This window comes from Trachypithecus francoisi, unplaced genomic scaffold (assembly GCF_009764315.1).
Source record: "Trachypithecus francoisi isolate TF-2019V2 unplaced genomic scaffold, Tfra_2.0 Lachesis_group15, whole genome shotgun sequence".
Classification (NCBI taxonomy): domain Eukaryota; kingdom Metazoa; phylum Chordata; class Mammalia; order Primates; family Cercopithecidae; genus Trachypithecus; species Trachypithecus francoisi.
This window is the reverse complement of record NW_022681460.1, coordinates 99,923,845-99,939,088: the sequence shown is the minus strand read 5'-3', so window position 1 is coordinate 99,939,088 and position 15,244 is coordinate 99,923,845. Positions and strand designations below refer to the sequence as shown.

The window sequence follows — 15,244 nt, the reverse complement described above, 5'->3', positions numbered from 1 at the left end:
GGAACTCTTGCCCTCAAAGGATCCTCCTGTCTAATTCTCCCAAAGTGCTGGGATTACAAGCATGTGCCACCGCGTCCGGCCAAATGCACCGCCCCTTTTTTTAAAAGTGTGCAATTCACGGCCGGGCGCGGTGGCTCAAGCCTGTAATCCCAGCACTTTGGGAGGCCGAGACGGGCGGATCACGAGGTCAGGAGATCGAGACCATCCTGGCTAATACGGTGAAACCCCGTCTCTACTAAAAACTACAAAAAACTAGCCGGGCGTGGCGGCGGGTGCCTGTAGTCCCAGCTACTTGGGAGGCTGAGGCAGGAGAATGGCGTAAACCCGGTAGGCGGAGCTTGCAGTGAGCAGAGATCCGGCCCACTGCACTCCAGCCTGGGCGACACAGCGAGACTCCGTCTCAAAAAAAAAAAAAAAAAAAGTGTGCAATTCAATGGTTTTTAATATATTCACAAAGTCATGGAACCATCACACCTATCTAATTTCAAAATGTTTTCATCACTCCAAAAAAATAACTCCATATGGGAGATCAAGGCGGGCAGTTCACTCGAGACCAGCCTGGCCAACATGTTGAAACTCCGTCTCCACTAAAAATACAAAAATTAGTCGGGCATGATGGCGCACGCGTGTAGTCCCAGCTACTCTGGAGGCTGAGGCAGAAGAATCGCTTGAACCTGGGAGGCGGAGGTTGTAGTGAGTCCAGATCGCGCCATTGCACTCCAGCCTGGGCGACAGAGCGAGACTCTGTTTCAAAAATATCTAATTAATTAATAAAAATAAAAATAAACAAGTAAATAAATAACCCCATGCCTTCTGCCTCTGTGGCTTTGTCTGTTCTGGGTATTTTGTATGAATAGACCCATGCATGGGGTTGGGCCAGGCACCTTTCTTTTTTTTTTTTTTTTTTTTTTTTTGAGGCGGAGTCTCGCTCTGTCGCCCGGACTGGAGTGCAGTGGCCAGATCTCAGCTCACTGCAAGCTCCGCCTCCCGGGTTTCCGCCATTCTCCTGCCTCAGCCTCCCGAGTAGCTGGGACTACAGGCGCCCGCCACCTCGCCCGGCTAGTTTTTGTATTTTTTAGTAGAGACGGGGTTTCACCGTATTAGCCAGGATGGTCTCGATCTCCTGACCTCGTGATCCGCCCGTCTCGGCCTCCCAAAGCGCTGGGATTACAGGCTTGAGCCACCGCGCCCGGCCTGGCCAGGCACCTTGCAAACGTTCACCCCCACGACGGCCCGTGACATCCGGATTGGACGCCACGAGCTGAATGTGCGGGTCCGGCGCCCAATCGCTCCGGACGTCTGGAGGGGGCAGGTGCAGGTACGGGCGGTGCCAGCTTAGGGGCTGCTGGAGGCCCAGGAGGCTCCCACGTGGTGCAGGAAGCTGCCTACCACGCCGGCTCCTGATCGCGGGCGCCCACAGCGCGGACATGGCGGGCTGGTGGCCGGCATTGTCGCGCGCGGCCCGGCGCCACCCGTGGCCCACCAACGTGCTGCTCTACGGCTCGCTCTTCTCGGCTGGGGACGCGCTACAGCAGCGACTGCAGGGCGGCGAGGCCGACTGGCGCCAGACGCGGCGCGTGGCCACGTTGGTGGTGACCTTCCACGCCAACTTCAACTACGTGTGGCTGGGCCTGCTGGAGCGCGCGCTCCCGGGCCGCGCGCCGCGCGCGGTGCTGGCCAAGTTGCTCTGCGACCAGGTGGTCGCTGCGCCCATCGCGGTCTCCGCCTTCTATGTCGGTGAGGGGCCGGGAGAGGGCCTGGAGGGTGGGACCCGGTATTGGGGGACTGGAGGCCGGGACTTGGGATCAAGCGGCTGGAGGGAGGGGGCTGCAAGAGCCTGGGGCCCCGGGCAGGAGCTGGGGCTCTGAGACCGGGGCTGCTTCGGGGACCTGGAGGGCCAGGGCAAAGGCTGGAGGCTGGGGTGTTTGATTGCGAGAAGTTGCGGGGGGCACTGGCTGGGGAGCCGGGAAATTGGGGAGCCAGAGGTCCACCGGGTCAGGAATTTAGGGCACTAGGGTCGGGGCTGAGACTCGGGGGTTGGATGTAGTTCAAGGCTGGAGTAGGCAGGGCTGGGGAGGTTTTTCCCCCTGAAAAAGGGTCCACGGGAAAATAAAGGAGATCCCATTTCAAGGCCATAGCAGCTGCATGACCATGAACCAGTCGTGGGCAGGGAAGGGACCGACCTGCTCTTCAGAAAATCCATGTGTGGGGCTCCGGGGCCAACACAGAAACAAAATGCAAGGGGACCCGTGACCCTGGGGGGCAGAGCAGGTGGAATCTGAGGTTGGGCCTGGATCTTCAGAAAATTCATACCCAGGGGCCTAGTCCTGCTTTGGTGACACGATTTTCCCCTGGGGGTCCCACGGAAGACATCAAGGGACCTTGGATCCTTGCCATGGAGGACTATATTACCTGTGAGGGTTCAGGGAACCCTCTCCTTAGAAAATCCGACCCAGGTCTGGGGTGTGGGGGACAGGGGCTGCTTGACTGTGGAAACCTTCTCTGCTGCCTATAATAAGAGCAATGGAAATGTTACCTGAAAAATACCGGGGTTCATTCCCCTAACGAGTCCCAAATGACTCCATCAAGAGGCAGGTTTTACTCAATGGGAGTTTTCCTTGGCACAAGTAAGGAAGACACTGGCCGTGTTCTCCAAAGTAGTGTGTCCCCCCGAGAAGGACACAGGAGGGTTTTATGGGGTGATGGAGAAGGGAGAGGGTGCGTGATTGCATGCAGAGTAGGAGTCCCAGTGAGTCATGATGCTAGCACATAGATTGCATAGGTTACATAGGTTATAGTCATGAAGCCATAGCTTCTCCCGGGGTGAAGACTTTAGCATGGAAATGAGGAGAGTTAACTTGGGTTCATCTGTAAGTAACCTGGGGTCACTTCGGAGCTGGTTTAAACAAACAGGGTGACCTCATTCCACCCAGGATTGGGGAAGAACAAGTTGAGGGCAGGAGGCTGTAAAACAGGCTGATTGCTCAAGCAGGTTAAATTCTTGTGATCTTTGGAGGTCTTCCATCTACTTACAGAAGGGGCCCTGTGGCCTCTATCATCATTGCAATTTCTATAGCCTTGAAGGGGATGGGGTGGGTAACTGGGGAGAAAATCTCTATGGGTCTTAAGCCTGACCTTGGGATTGGGGAACAAGGTCCCAATCCCAAATGGGAGGGAACTTCTCCTAAGGGCTGTTGGTGCTTTCTAAACCAGGTTGAGGTCAGACAAGCAACCATCTTGAAGAGAGCTACCCTGCCCCTTGAACCTTATTTTGAAGACTTGGATTCACTTCCTTTCCCTACAGACCCCACCAGAAACACAAACCACCTGGTTGCCTATTGCCATTGCGGCCAACTACATGGCTGATGGGATCAGTGTGTCAGGAGCACAGACTGACAGCTAGGGCCTCCTGTTTTATCAGAAGGTCTTTCCCTGGTCTCCCGGTATGATTTCCAGACTAGATTTGCAAACAGCTTCCTAGCACCTGTTACAGAAGTCTTGTACACTGGTGAAGGGGTAGGAAACCAGAATCCTATTTAATCCTGAAACAACTAGTGAGATTGTTCTCTTTTTCTTTTTCTTTTTTTTTTTTTTTGGAGACAGAGTCTTGCTTTATCGCCCAGGCTGAAGTGTGTAGTGGCCCGATTTCAGCTCACTGCAACCTCCATCTCCAGGTTCAAGCGATTCTCCTGCCTCAGCCTCCCGAGGGGCTGGGATTACAGATGCATACCACCACGCCCAGCTAATTTTTGCATTTTTAATGAAGACGGGGTTTCACCATGTTGGCCACACTGGTCTCCAACTCCTGTCCTCAAGTGATCTGCCCATCTCGGCCTCCTAAAGTGCTGGGATTACAGGCATGAGCCACCTCGCCAGCCAGTTTTCAGTTTTTCTGGTTCAGTTTTGGTCACCTCAAATTTCCATGAAGGGGCAAGTGGAAGGGGATGGACTGGAGGTTTGCATGAGGCTCTACATGGAAATTGCACCAATCAGATGATCTTTGTGCTGGGGTCACCTTGGGGAACCAGAGGTAACAGATTAACAACTCTCAGTTGGGAATCAGACACCTGGGTTGAACTCCGTCTGCTATTAACCTCTCTAAGCTCTTTTCCTCTTTGTAACTCTACCTACCTTAGCGAATTGTAAGGAGGGACACATGAAATGAGGCGCATAAAGTACTTAGCATTTAATTAATGCTAGGTAAGTGGAACACAGTATTACCAATATTTTGCTAGGTCATGTAAGAATCTTCTGTAATTAATTAATAAGGCTTTTATTTCCCCTACCTCCTAATCGGGGATTGGAAAGAATTTTTAAAGTACTCTCAGTTTACAACCCTTCCTAAAATAGGAGAGCTTTGCGTTGCTACCTGAATTTCATTTTTCTTTTTTCCTTTCCTTTTTCTGAGACAGGGTCTCACTCTATTCCCCAGGCTGAAGTGCAGTGATGTGATCACACGTCTTTGCAGCCTCGACCTCCTGGGCTCAAGCAATCCTCCCAGTTCTGCCTCTGGTGTAGTTGGGACCACAGACGCTCACCCCTATACCTGGCTGGTTTTTAAATTGTTTTGTGGAGAAAAGGTCTTGACATATTGCCCAGACTGTGAATTTCTCTTCAGGGATGTTGAAGATCAAAGTTTTCAAAGTGTTTTTAGGAAGGCTGAATTGGTGTTCCACTTTCAATTTTTGGATAGGGTAATACTGATGGGAAATTTGTAGTTGCCAGAGTATTTGGGTCCACTATCCTTTTTTTATTTTTATATTTTGAGATGGAGTCTTGCTCTGTATCATACCACCCAGTCAGGAACTCAGTGGTATGATCTCAGCTGACCACAACCTCCAAATCCTGGGTTCAAGCGATACTTCTGCCTTAGCCTCCTGAGAAGCTGGAATTACAAGCATGCGCCACCATGCCCGGCTAATTTTGTATTTTTAGTAGAGACGGAGTTTCTCCATGTTGGTCAGGCTGGTCTCAAACTCCCAACCACAGGTGATCCACCCGCCTCAGCCTCCCAAAGTGCTGGGATTACAGGCGTGAGGCACCACAACCAGTCCACTAGCTTTTTTTTAAAAAGACAGAAACTGGCCGGGCGCTGTGGCTCAAGCCTGTAATCCCAGCACTTTGGGAGGCCAAGACGGGCGGATCAAGAGGTCAGGAGATCGAGACCATCCTGGCTAATACGGTGAAACCCCGTCTCTACTAAAAAAATACAAAAAACTAGCCAGGCGAGGTGGCGGCGCCTGTAGTCCCAGCTACTTGGGAGGCTGAGGCAGGAGAATGGCGTGAACCCGGGAGGCGGAGCTTGCAGTGAGCTGAGATCTGGCTACTGCACTCCAGCCTGGGTGACAGAGCGAGACTCCATCTCAAAAAAAAAAAAAAAGACAGAAATTAAAAATTCAAAATGTTCAAATGTTCAACATTTCACAAAATGTTTGGAAGGTAGAGAAAAGTAACCAATAGGCCCACTATTGTAACTTGATTCTTTTTGTGAATTGCTATAGTTTTTGAAAAAATAATTGTTCTGCTATAACTTTTATACTCTGCTATTCTCACTTCGTATTTATCATTCCTTTAAAATTTGTCTAGTTTTAGAGTGGAGATTATGTTCTATTTTCTTTTTCTTTCTTTTTTTTTTTTGTGAGACAGGGTCTTGCCGTGTTGCCCAGGCTGGAGTGCAGTGTCATGATCACAGCTCACTGCAGCCTCCACCTCCCAGGCTCAAGCAATCCTCCCACTTCAGCCTCCTGAGTAGCTATGACTACAGGCACGCCACCACACCTGGCTAATTTTTGTATTTTTTGTAGAGATGGGGTTTTGCCCTGTTGCCCAGGCTGGTCTCTAAACTCCTGGACTCAAGCAATCTGCCTGCCTCGGCCTCCCAAACTGCTGGGATTAGAGGCTTGAGCCACCACGCCTGACTATGTTCTCTTTTCACTGTTGGATCAGAAGGGTCATATTGATGGATGATAGTGATGGTTACTTTGCATTTTGGAATGGAAAACTGAAACATGCACTGTTATACAGTACCCTACTGAATGTTTTAAAATTCTTTTGGTGTTTTGCAAATAGGTATGAGCATTCTCCAGGAAAAGGATGACATATTTTTGGAGCTGAAACAGAAATTCTGGAATACCTATCTGGTAAGACAGGCATTTGAAAATGTAATCAGTATCTTTTTCTGTATATATGTGTGTGTGTGTATATATATATATACACACACACACACACCCCCACACACATATATACACATATACAGAAAGTATTTTTCTGTGTATATATTTAAAAATATTAAAAAATCTTTTAATTGACACATATATGTATATATTTTCAGTATACACATGATAATACATTTGTATAATCCTATCAGGATTCTTTGTGTGTGTGTGTGTATATATATGCATGTGTGTGTGTGTGTGTATATATACATTTTTTTTTTTAATTAAAAATTTTTTGAGACAGGGTCTCATTCTGTCACCCAGGCTAGAATGCAGGGGCATGATCATGGCTCACTGCAGCCTGGACCTCCTGAGCTGAAGTGATCCTCCCACCTCAGCTGCCTGAGTAGCTGAGACTACAGGCATGTGCCACCACACCCAGTTAATTATTTTTAAAGTTTTGGTAGAGAGAGTCTCACTATGTAGCCCAGGCTGGCCTCGAACTCCTGTGCTCCAACAATTCTCCTACCTCAACGTTAAGCCCATTTCTATTAAACTATTCCTAAATTAGATCTCCAGTTTGGTTGACAGAAGGGTCCAATATTTTGACAGAGAAATCTTCAAGTTATTTTGATAGATGTATGAGGAGAGGGTCTAAGAGTATCTGTACTTCTCATGAATTGGAAAGAGGCCGGGCGCGGTGGCTCAAGCCTGTAATCCCAGCACTTTGGGAGGCCGAGACGGGCGGATCACGAGGTCAGGAGATCGAGACCATCCTGGCTAACATGGTGAAACCCTGTCTCTACTAAAAATACAAAAAACTAGCCGGGCGACGTGGCGGGCGCCTGTAGTCCCAGCTCCTCGGGAGGCTGAGGCAGGAGAATGGCGTGAACCCGGGAGGCGGAGCTTGCAGTGAGCTGAGATCCGGCCACTGCACTCCAGCCTGGGTGACAGAGCGAAACTCCGTCTCAAAAAAAAAAAAAAAAAAAAAAAGGAAAGAAATAATGTCTCCGGGCCAGACGCGCTGGCTCACGCCTGTAATCCCAACACTTGGGAGGCTGAGGCAGGCGGATCACTTGATGTTAGGAGTTTGAAACCAGCCTGGCCAATATGGTGAAACTCTATCTCTACTAAAAATACAAAAAATACCTGGTCACAGTGGTGCATGTCTGTAATCCCAGCTACTCAGCAGGCTGAGGCAGGAGAATCACTTGAACTTAGAGACAGAGGTTGCAGTGAACTGAGATCGCACCACTGCACTCCAGCCTGGGCAACACAGCAAGACTCTATCTCAAAAAGAAAAAAAAAAAAAGAAAAGAAATAATATCTCAATGCTCTCAATGATTTCTGACTGTATTCTATTAACCCTTATAATGATCACAGTTTATTTTGTGAATTTTGCAGCCCAAGTGATAACAATGTATTCTGTAAATTAGGATTCTATTTGCAAAATAGGGACTGCAGACTGTGAGTGGCTTAATGGAGTCATTTCCACATTCAGAGCCAATGTTTTCAGGTGAGCTTTCTGCAGAGTCCTGGTGAAGAGAACTTTAATGTCACAAAGGTATTGGTAGCGAAGGAGAAGGTTTCCAAGGATTATTCCAAGGTTTGAAGCAAATCAGCGGTTTTACTGTTTGCTCGCCACAAATATATACAGTTCAGTCCAATATGTATTTATTCATTGATTCAGTTAATATTTATTGAACAGTGTCCTTAAGGCCTGACAAAGTCAGGGATGCTTTTCATCTCTGCCCTAGAGCATGTTTGATTGTATTCATCACAAGGAGGTAAATCTTTGGGATTACAGAATGTTCACAGACTGGCCTAGGGCTTCACATATTCTTCATTCCCTATCAAAAGCAGTGTTGAGCCACAGCCAGCTATTCCCTCCACAGCTTCCAGCATCATCTGTTGGATGGTACCAAGCCCCTGAGCCAGAATTACTTGATGGCTAGAGGTAGAGGATGGAGAGGTTTGAAGTCAGAGGCTTCCCCTGAGCCTCTACACTCGGGAACAGTAACTACAAGGAATGTGTTCAGAACTCTTGTGATTTCTCTTAGGGCAGAAATTGAGGACCCCATGGTGATAACCAAATGTGATTTTCTTCTGTTTGTTGTGTGTGTGTGGTTTTTTATTTTTAGATGGAGTCTTGCTCTGTCCCCTAGGCTGGAGTGCAGTGGCACCACTTCGGCTCTCTGCAACCTCTGCCCCCTTGGTTCAAGCAATTCTCCAGCCTCAGCCTCCTAAGTAGCTGGAATTACAGACTTGCACCACCACATCCAGCTAATTTTTTGTATTTTTCAGTAAAGATAGGGTTTCACTCTGTTGGCGAGATTGGTCTTGAACTCCTGACCTCAGGTGATCCACCTGCCTCAGCCTCCCAAAGTTCTGGGATTACAGGTGCGAACCACCATGCCCAGCCACTTCTTCTGTTTTATTTTGGAAAAAGGAACAAGTTTTTCCATTATGTTGTAAAGTCTATGGAGATATGTACATCTAACTCTTTTTCTTTTTTAAAAGAGCAAGGGCCCGGGGCAGTGGTTCATGCCTGTAATCCCAACACTTTGGGAGGTAGAGGCGGGTGGATCACAAGGTCAGGAGATTGAGACCATCTTGGCTAACATGGTGAAACCCCGTCTCCACTGAAAATACAAAAAATTAGCAGGGTATGATGGCACGAGCCTGTATTCCCACCTACTTGGAAGGCTGAGGCAAGAGATTCGCTTCAAACCGGGAGGCAGAAATTGCAGTAAGCCGTGATCGTACCACTGTACTCCAGACTGGGCAACAGAGCGAGACTCCATCTCAAAAAAAAAAAAAAGCCAGAAGGAAGTAGGCAGCTCATACCTGTAACCCCAGCACTTTGGGAGGCTGAGGCAGGAGGATTGCTAGAGCCCAGGAGTTTGGAGACCAGCCTGCTCAACATAGTGAAACCCCATCTCTACAAAAATAAAATAGCTGGGCATAGTGGCATACATCTATGGTCCCAGCTGCTCGGGAGGCTGAGATGGGAGGATTGCAAACCTGGGAGGTCGAGGCTGCAGTAAGCTGTGATTGCACCCCTGCACACCAGCCTGAGTGACAGAGTGAGACCCTGTTTCAAAAAAAAAAAAAAGGCAGGAAGTAGAATTGGGAGAGAAAGAAGCTTCAGGAGGCAGGGATTTATAAATGAACAAAACCACAGGAACATTTGCATACTGTTTTAAAAAAACAGTAGTTACAATGAGTGAGTCTCATCTACCTTCAGGAAAAGAAAGAGGGTAAACCAGTGCTCTGAAGCTGAGCCCATCTGGAGATTTTGTGGGAAGATTTCCTGTAATAAGAAACTGTTGTCCAGGCAGGATGGCTCACGCCGGTAATCCCAGTACTTTGGTAGGCCGAGGTAGGCAGGTGGATCAAGAGGTCAAGAGATAGCGACCAGCCTGGCCAACTTGGTGAAACCCCGTCTCTACTAAATATACAAAAATTAGCTGGGTGTGGTGGAGGGTGCCTGTAATCCCAGCTACTCAGGAGGCTGAGGCAAGATAATTGTTGGAACCTGGGAGCTGGAGGTTGCAGTGAGCCAAGATCGTGCCACTGCACTCCAGCCTGGCGACAGAAAGAGACTCCCTCTTAAAAAAAAAAAAGAAAGAAAAGAAAAGAAACTGTCTTCCAGGTTGTGTCCTAGGTGTTAGTGGAAGATACCCAAAAAAACCATATAAAATACAGATTCTGACCTAAAGGGACTTAGAGTCTAGTGGGATGGATAGGTAAATAGACAAGTCATTAACTAGAGTTTGACGAGAAATGCTTTCAGATTCCATGGGTACTTAGTACAGCGAGGAGGTGTAGAGGGATCAAGGAAGTCTTGCTGGGGCCAGGCACCAGTGGCTCATGCCTGTAATTCCAGCACTTTGGGAGGCCAAGGTGGGTGGATTGCTTGAGCTCAGGAGTCTGAGACCAGCCCGGGCAATATGACGACAAAACCTCATCTCCAGAAATACAAAAATGAGCTGGGCATGGTGTCTCGCACCTGTAGTCCCAGCTACTCAGGAGGCTGAGGTGGGAGGATCTCCTGAGCCCAGGAGGTCAAGACTGCAGTAAGCTATGATTGTGCCACTGCACTCCAGCCTGGGCAACACAGCGAGGCCCTGCCTCAAAATCAAAAAATAAATAAATAAATAAATAAAAAGATCTGGAGTTACGTACATACTGGGGGACAGGGGCAGAAGAGCTGAGTAGAGTTGACAATGTGTGAAGCACCATGGTATGCCTGGAGGGGAGAAACCACAGGCAGTTTGGTGTTCACAGAGTATTTGTTGAACAACGTGGAATGAGTTTGGATCCTGGAGACTGTTGAATGCCTGGAGCTGAGGATCTTGAACTTCACGGTTAGGTAATGGCAGCAAAGGAAACCAAAGGTGGGAGTTATGGTAACCAAGTTCACATAAGAAATAAGGAAGCACATCGGGTGTGGTGGCTCATGCCTGTAATCCTAACACTTTGGGAGGCTGAGGCAGGAGGATCCCTTGAGGTTAGGAGTTTGAGACCAGCTTGGGCAACACAGCAAGACCCTGTCTATATTTAAAAAAATAAAACTGGCCTGGCATGGTGGCTCACGCCTGTAATCTCAGCACTTTGGGAGGCCGAGGCGAGCGGGTCACTTGAGGTCAGGAGTTCGAGACCAGCCTGACCAAAATGGTGAACCCCGTTCTCTCTTGAAAAATACAAAAAATTAACCGGGTGTGGTGGCGTGCGCTTGTCATCCCAGCTAGTCAGGAGGCTGAGGCAGGAGAATCACTAGAACCTGGGAGGCGGAGATTGCAGTGAGCCGAGATTGCACCACTGCACTCCAGCCGGGGTGACAGAGCAAGACTCCATCTCAACAAACAAAACAAAACAAACAAAAAAAAGTGAGGTGAGTTCAGTTTGGGAAATGTTGAATGCGAGATGCCTTTGGGCTATTCAGAGGGAGATTGCCGAAGCACAGAGGAGAGTTCATGGCAGTGTTTAATTATCTTTAGTGCTCACATGTCCCAGATTCGGCCAGTGGGAGTCCCTCCAAGCTGGTTCCTGTGTCCTGTGACATCACCTGTCTTCTTTCTCCTTTTCTTCTTTCATAAGCCACTTCCTTTCTGGCTCTACAGTATGTTCCAGAACCATCTTGTACCTTGCACCTGCCCTGCCCTGGCCCTACAATCAGTCAATTCTCTGAGGCATCCTGATTTCTTTTGGTGAGGGAATGGTTTGAGAACAAAATATACTACTGCGTGATACTACATTCTGACAAGAAAAAAAACACAGCCATAAGAAATGAAGCCATGGACAGGTACAGTGGCTCACGCCTGTAATCCTAATACTTTGGGAGGCAGAGGTGGGAGGATTGCTTGGGGCCGGGAGTTCAAGACCAACCTGGCTCATATAGTGAGGGCTCATCTCTATTAAGAAAAAAAAAAAAAAAAAGAAAGAAGGAAAGCCATGTTTGGATGAGTTTAGTCTTTTGATTATTTTTGCTAAAGTTTTAAATTCTTTTTTTTAAGACAGAGTCTTGTTCTGTTGCCCAGGCTGGAGTTCAGTGGTGCAGTCTTGGCTCACTGTAACCTCCGCCTCCCGGGTTCAAGCGATTCTCCTGCCTCAGCCTCTTGAGTAGCTGGGATTACAGGTTCCTGCCATCACACCCTGCTAATTTTTGTGTTTTTAGTAGAGACAGGGCTTCTCCATGTTGGTCAGGCTGGTCTCAAACTCCCCACTTCAGGTGATCCGCCTGGCTTTGCCTCCCAAAGTGCTGGGATTATAGGGGTATATTTTGTGTTTAAAGTATATTTAAAAATTAAGGGCCAGGCTCAGTGTCTCATGCCTGCAACCCCAGCAGTTTGGGAGTCCGAGGTTGACAGATTGTCTGAGGTTGGGAATTTGAGATGCACAACAAGAGCGAAAGTCCGTCTCAAAAAATAAATAAATAAATAAACAAATAAATAAAAATACACATTATGTTCAGGTGCGGTGGTTCACACCTGCAATCCCAGCACGTTGGGAGGCCGAGGCAGGCAGATCACCTGAGGTCAGGAGTTCGAGACCAGCCTAGCCAATATTGCGAAACCCTGTCTCTACTAAAAATACAAAAAATTAGTCGGGTGTAGTCGTGTGCACCTGTAATCCCAGCTAATCAGAGGCTGAGGCAGGAGAATCGTTTGAACCCAGGGGGTGGAGGTTGCGGTGAGCCGAGATTGCACCATTGCACTCCAGCCTGGGCAACAAGAGCGAAACTCCACGTCAAAAAAACAAAACAAAACAAAACATATATATACACACACACACATATACACATTATATGTAATATTTACTTTTGGATATAAACATAAATATTATAAAACTTTTATTGCAATTGTTTATTTTAGAAACTTCAAAAACACAAATTAGTGAAAAGAAGAAAATAAGTCTATAATACCACTTTTAAGGACTATTTTAAAAACTTCTAGCCTTTTTTTTGAGGTGTAATTTACATACCAAGACTTTTTTTAAAAAAAAATTCATAATGGTGACTTTTTCATCAGACTGTATAGGATAAAGTTTGTTAAAATATCTATCTAAGATACTTTGTAATATATGAAAATTTCAGCTAAACTTTTTCTATAGCATCACATGGTTTGAATATATTATTAGAAAATCATTCCATAAACAATGGTTTGGTATATAGTATTAACAATTCAAGACTGGGCACAGTGGCTCATGGCTGTAATCCTTTGGGAGGCCGAGGCAGGCAGATCACCTGAGGTCAGGAGTTCAAGACCAGCCTGGCCAACATGGTGAAACCCTGTCTGTACTAAAAATACAAAAATTAGCCGGGCATGGTGGCAGGCGCCTGTGATCCCAGCTACTCAGGAGGTTGAGGCAGGAGAATCATTTGAACCTGGGAGGCAGAGGTTGCAGTGAGCCGAGATCTTGCCACTGCACTCCAGCCTAGGCGACAGAATGAGACTCCATCTCAAAATAAATAAATAAATAAAATAATTTGGCCAGGTGAGGTGACTCACGCCTGTAATCCCAGCACTTTGGGAGGCTGCTATTACTCTTGCCTGGGAGTTGAAGACCAGCCTGGGCAACACAGAGATTCCATGTCTCAGAAAAAAATTAAATTAAATTAAAAAAATAAAAGCTAAAGAATTCATTGATGATTCTGTATTTACAAATATATTCCTGCATCACTTTTTCATGGTAACCAGGAAATTGCAATGCATAAATATATGTTGTCATTTCCAAAGCAGCTGTCTTCCAGAATTGGTACCGATTCTAGTAGACCTTTCATTCTGGTGTTAAAAATATAATTAATACAAATGTCTTGTACCTAATAGCTTTTTTCCCCACAACTCCCCAACCCCCTCACTCTAGAGGCCTTAAGTAGTCTGATTTAATCAGCTTAGTCTGAAATGTAATACTACCTCAGCATCTAGTTGGCCTAGTATTTCTTACTCTTTTATGGAATGAACTGTGCAATTGTTTTGTGTGGTTAAAAGGTATGCTAGGCTGGGGATAGTGGCTCACACCTGTAATCCCAGGCCAAGGTGGGCGGATCACCTGAGGTGGGGAGTTGGAGACCAGCCTGGCCAACATAGTGAAAACCCATCTCTACTAAAAATACAAAAATTAGCCAGGTGAGGTGGTGTGCACCTGTAATCGCAGATACTCAGGCGACAGAGGCATGAGAATTGCTTGAACCCAGGAGGCACAGGTTACAGTGAGCTAAGATAACACCACTGCACTCCAGTCTGGGCAACAGGGTGAGACCCTGTCTCAAAAAATAAAAAATAAAATAAATAAAAAATAAAAGGCATTCCAATAAAGTTGTTGCTTTTTTTTTTTTTTAAATTCCAGAGCGGAATGGTGTACTGGCCCTTTGTACAGGTAAGTTCCGCCTACTCAGTAATATTAACTCAGGGCTTTGGTTTCCATGTGGCCCTAACGAACTCTCTCTCTCTGTTCCAGCTGACCAACTTCAGCCTTGTTCCTGTTCAGTGGAGAACAGCTTACACCGGAGTCTGTGGTTTTCTCTGAGCCATCTTCATCTGTTTTTCCCAGCAGAGTGGTGACGGCACATTGAAGTCAGCTTTCACCATTTTTCGTACAAAGTGGACCAGTGCCATAGAAGGGTCCCCGGAGAAATGAGACGTCAAGGACTCTCTTAAAGGGACCACATATTTGACCTAAAATGCACAGAATTGCCTGCAGACAAAATACTTGATGTGCCAATTATGCATTTCATTTTGAGGAATTACTGCTATTTGTAGACCCACTTTTAAAAAAATTATCAATGATTATTTTTGAATTATATTCAGACATTTTTTCCTCTTCTAGTCTGAAATATTACTTCTCTAATATTTTGGTTAATATGAATAATAGTGGCAAAATGGCATTTCAGAATTATCAATATTTCTAATATTTTAATGCAAGTTTCAGGAAACTTGGTTTTGATTGTTTACATTTCTATTCTAAAATCTCAGGTTATCTCCTGAACACTTTTGGGCAGATGAACTTTTATACCAAAAAATAGTACTTATAGTGAATTTTAATGTACATAGAACTCAGTCGAAATGAAGATTTTTTTTTTTTTTTTTTTTTTTTTGAGACAGCGTCTCGCTCTGTCGCCCAGGCTGGAGTGCAGTAGCCGGATCTCAGCTCACTGCAAGCTCCGCCTCCCGGGTTTACGCCATTCTCCTGCCTCAGCCTCCCGAGTAGCTGGGACTACAGGCCCCCGCTACTTCGCCCGGCTAGTTTTTTTGTGTTTTTTAGTAGAAACGGGGTTTCACCATGTTAGCCAGGATGGTCTCGATCTCCTGACCTCGTGATCCGCCCGTCTCGGCCTCCCAGAGTGCTGGGATTACAGGCTTGAGCCACCGTGCCCGGCCGAAATGAAGATTTAATAACAAGATTTCTTTCCCCAAAACATGCATAATTTGTTGTTATTTTGATACTAAAATTTAGTAAGTACTTTTGTTTTTGTTTTTGTTTTGAGACGGAGTCTCGCTCTGTCTCCCAGGCTGGAGTGCAGTGGTGCGATCTCAGCTCACTGCAGCCTCCACCCTCCGAGTTCAAGCAATTCTCCTGCCTCAGGC

The 15,244-nt window shown here is 46.6% G+C and overlaps 1 protein-coding gene across 2 annotated transcripts; it reads left to right on the top strand.

The window, feature by feature from the left end:
• The first annotated feature begins 1,226 nt into the window (after positions 1 to 1,226).
• On the top strand, positions 1,227 to 14,480 carry LOC117097620 (mpv17-like protein). Of its 2 annotated transcripts, XM_033235654.1 has the most exons (4): positions 1,227 to 1,737; positions 6,070 to 6,140; positions 14,007 to 14,036; positions 14,118 to 14,480. In XM_033235654.1, the coding sequence occupies exons 1-4, from the start codon at positions 1,266 to 1,268 to the stop codon at positions 14,184 to 14,186; spliced, it is 642 nt and encodes a 213-aa protein (XP_033091545.1). In that variant the 5' UTR covers positions 1,227 to 1,265; the 3' UTR covers positions 14,187 to 14,480. The 2 variants fall into 2 exon arrangements, with proteins under 2 accessions (XP_033091545.1, XP_033091546.1); XM_033235655.1 differs by lacking the exon at positions 6,070 to 6,140.
• The last annotated feature ends 764 nt before the right edge of the window (positions 14,481 to 15,244 follow it).

Coding starts and splice junctions, on each gene's coding strand:
- LOC117097620 (XM_033235654.1), top strand. CDS start 1,266: ATGTGCGGGTCCGGCGCCCAATCGCTCCGGACGTCTGGAGGGGGCAGG. Junction 1,738..6,069: donor GGTCTCCGCCTTCTATGTCG/GTGAGGGGCCGG, acceptor TTTTGCAAATAG/GTATGAGCATTCTCCAGGAA. Junction 14,037..14,117: donor TGTACTGGCCCTTTGTACAG/GTAAGTTCCGCC, acceptor TCTCTGTTCCAG/CTGACCAACTTCAGCCTTGT.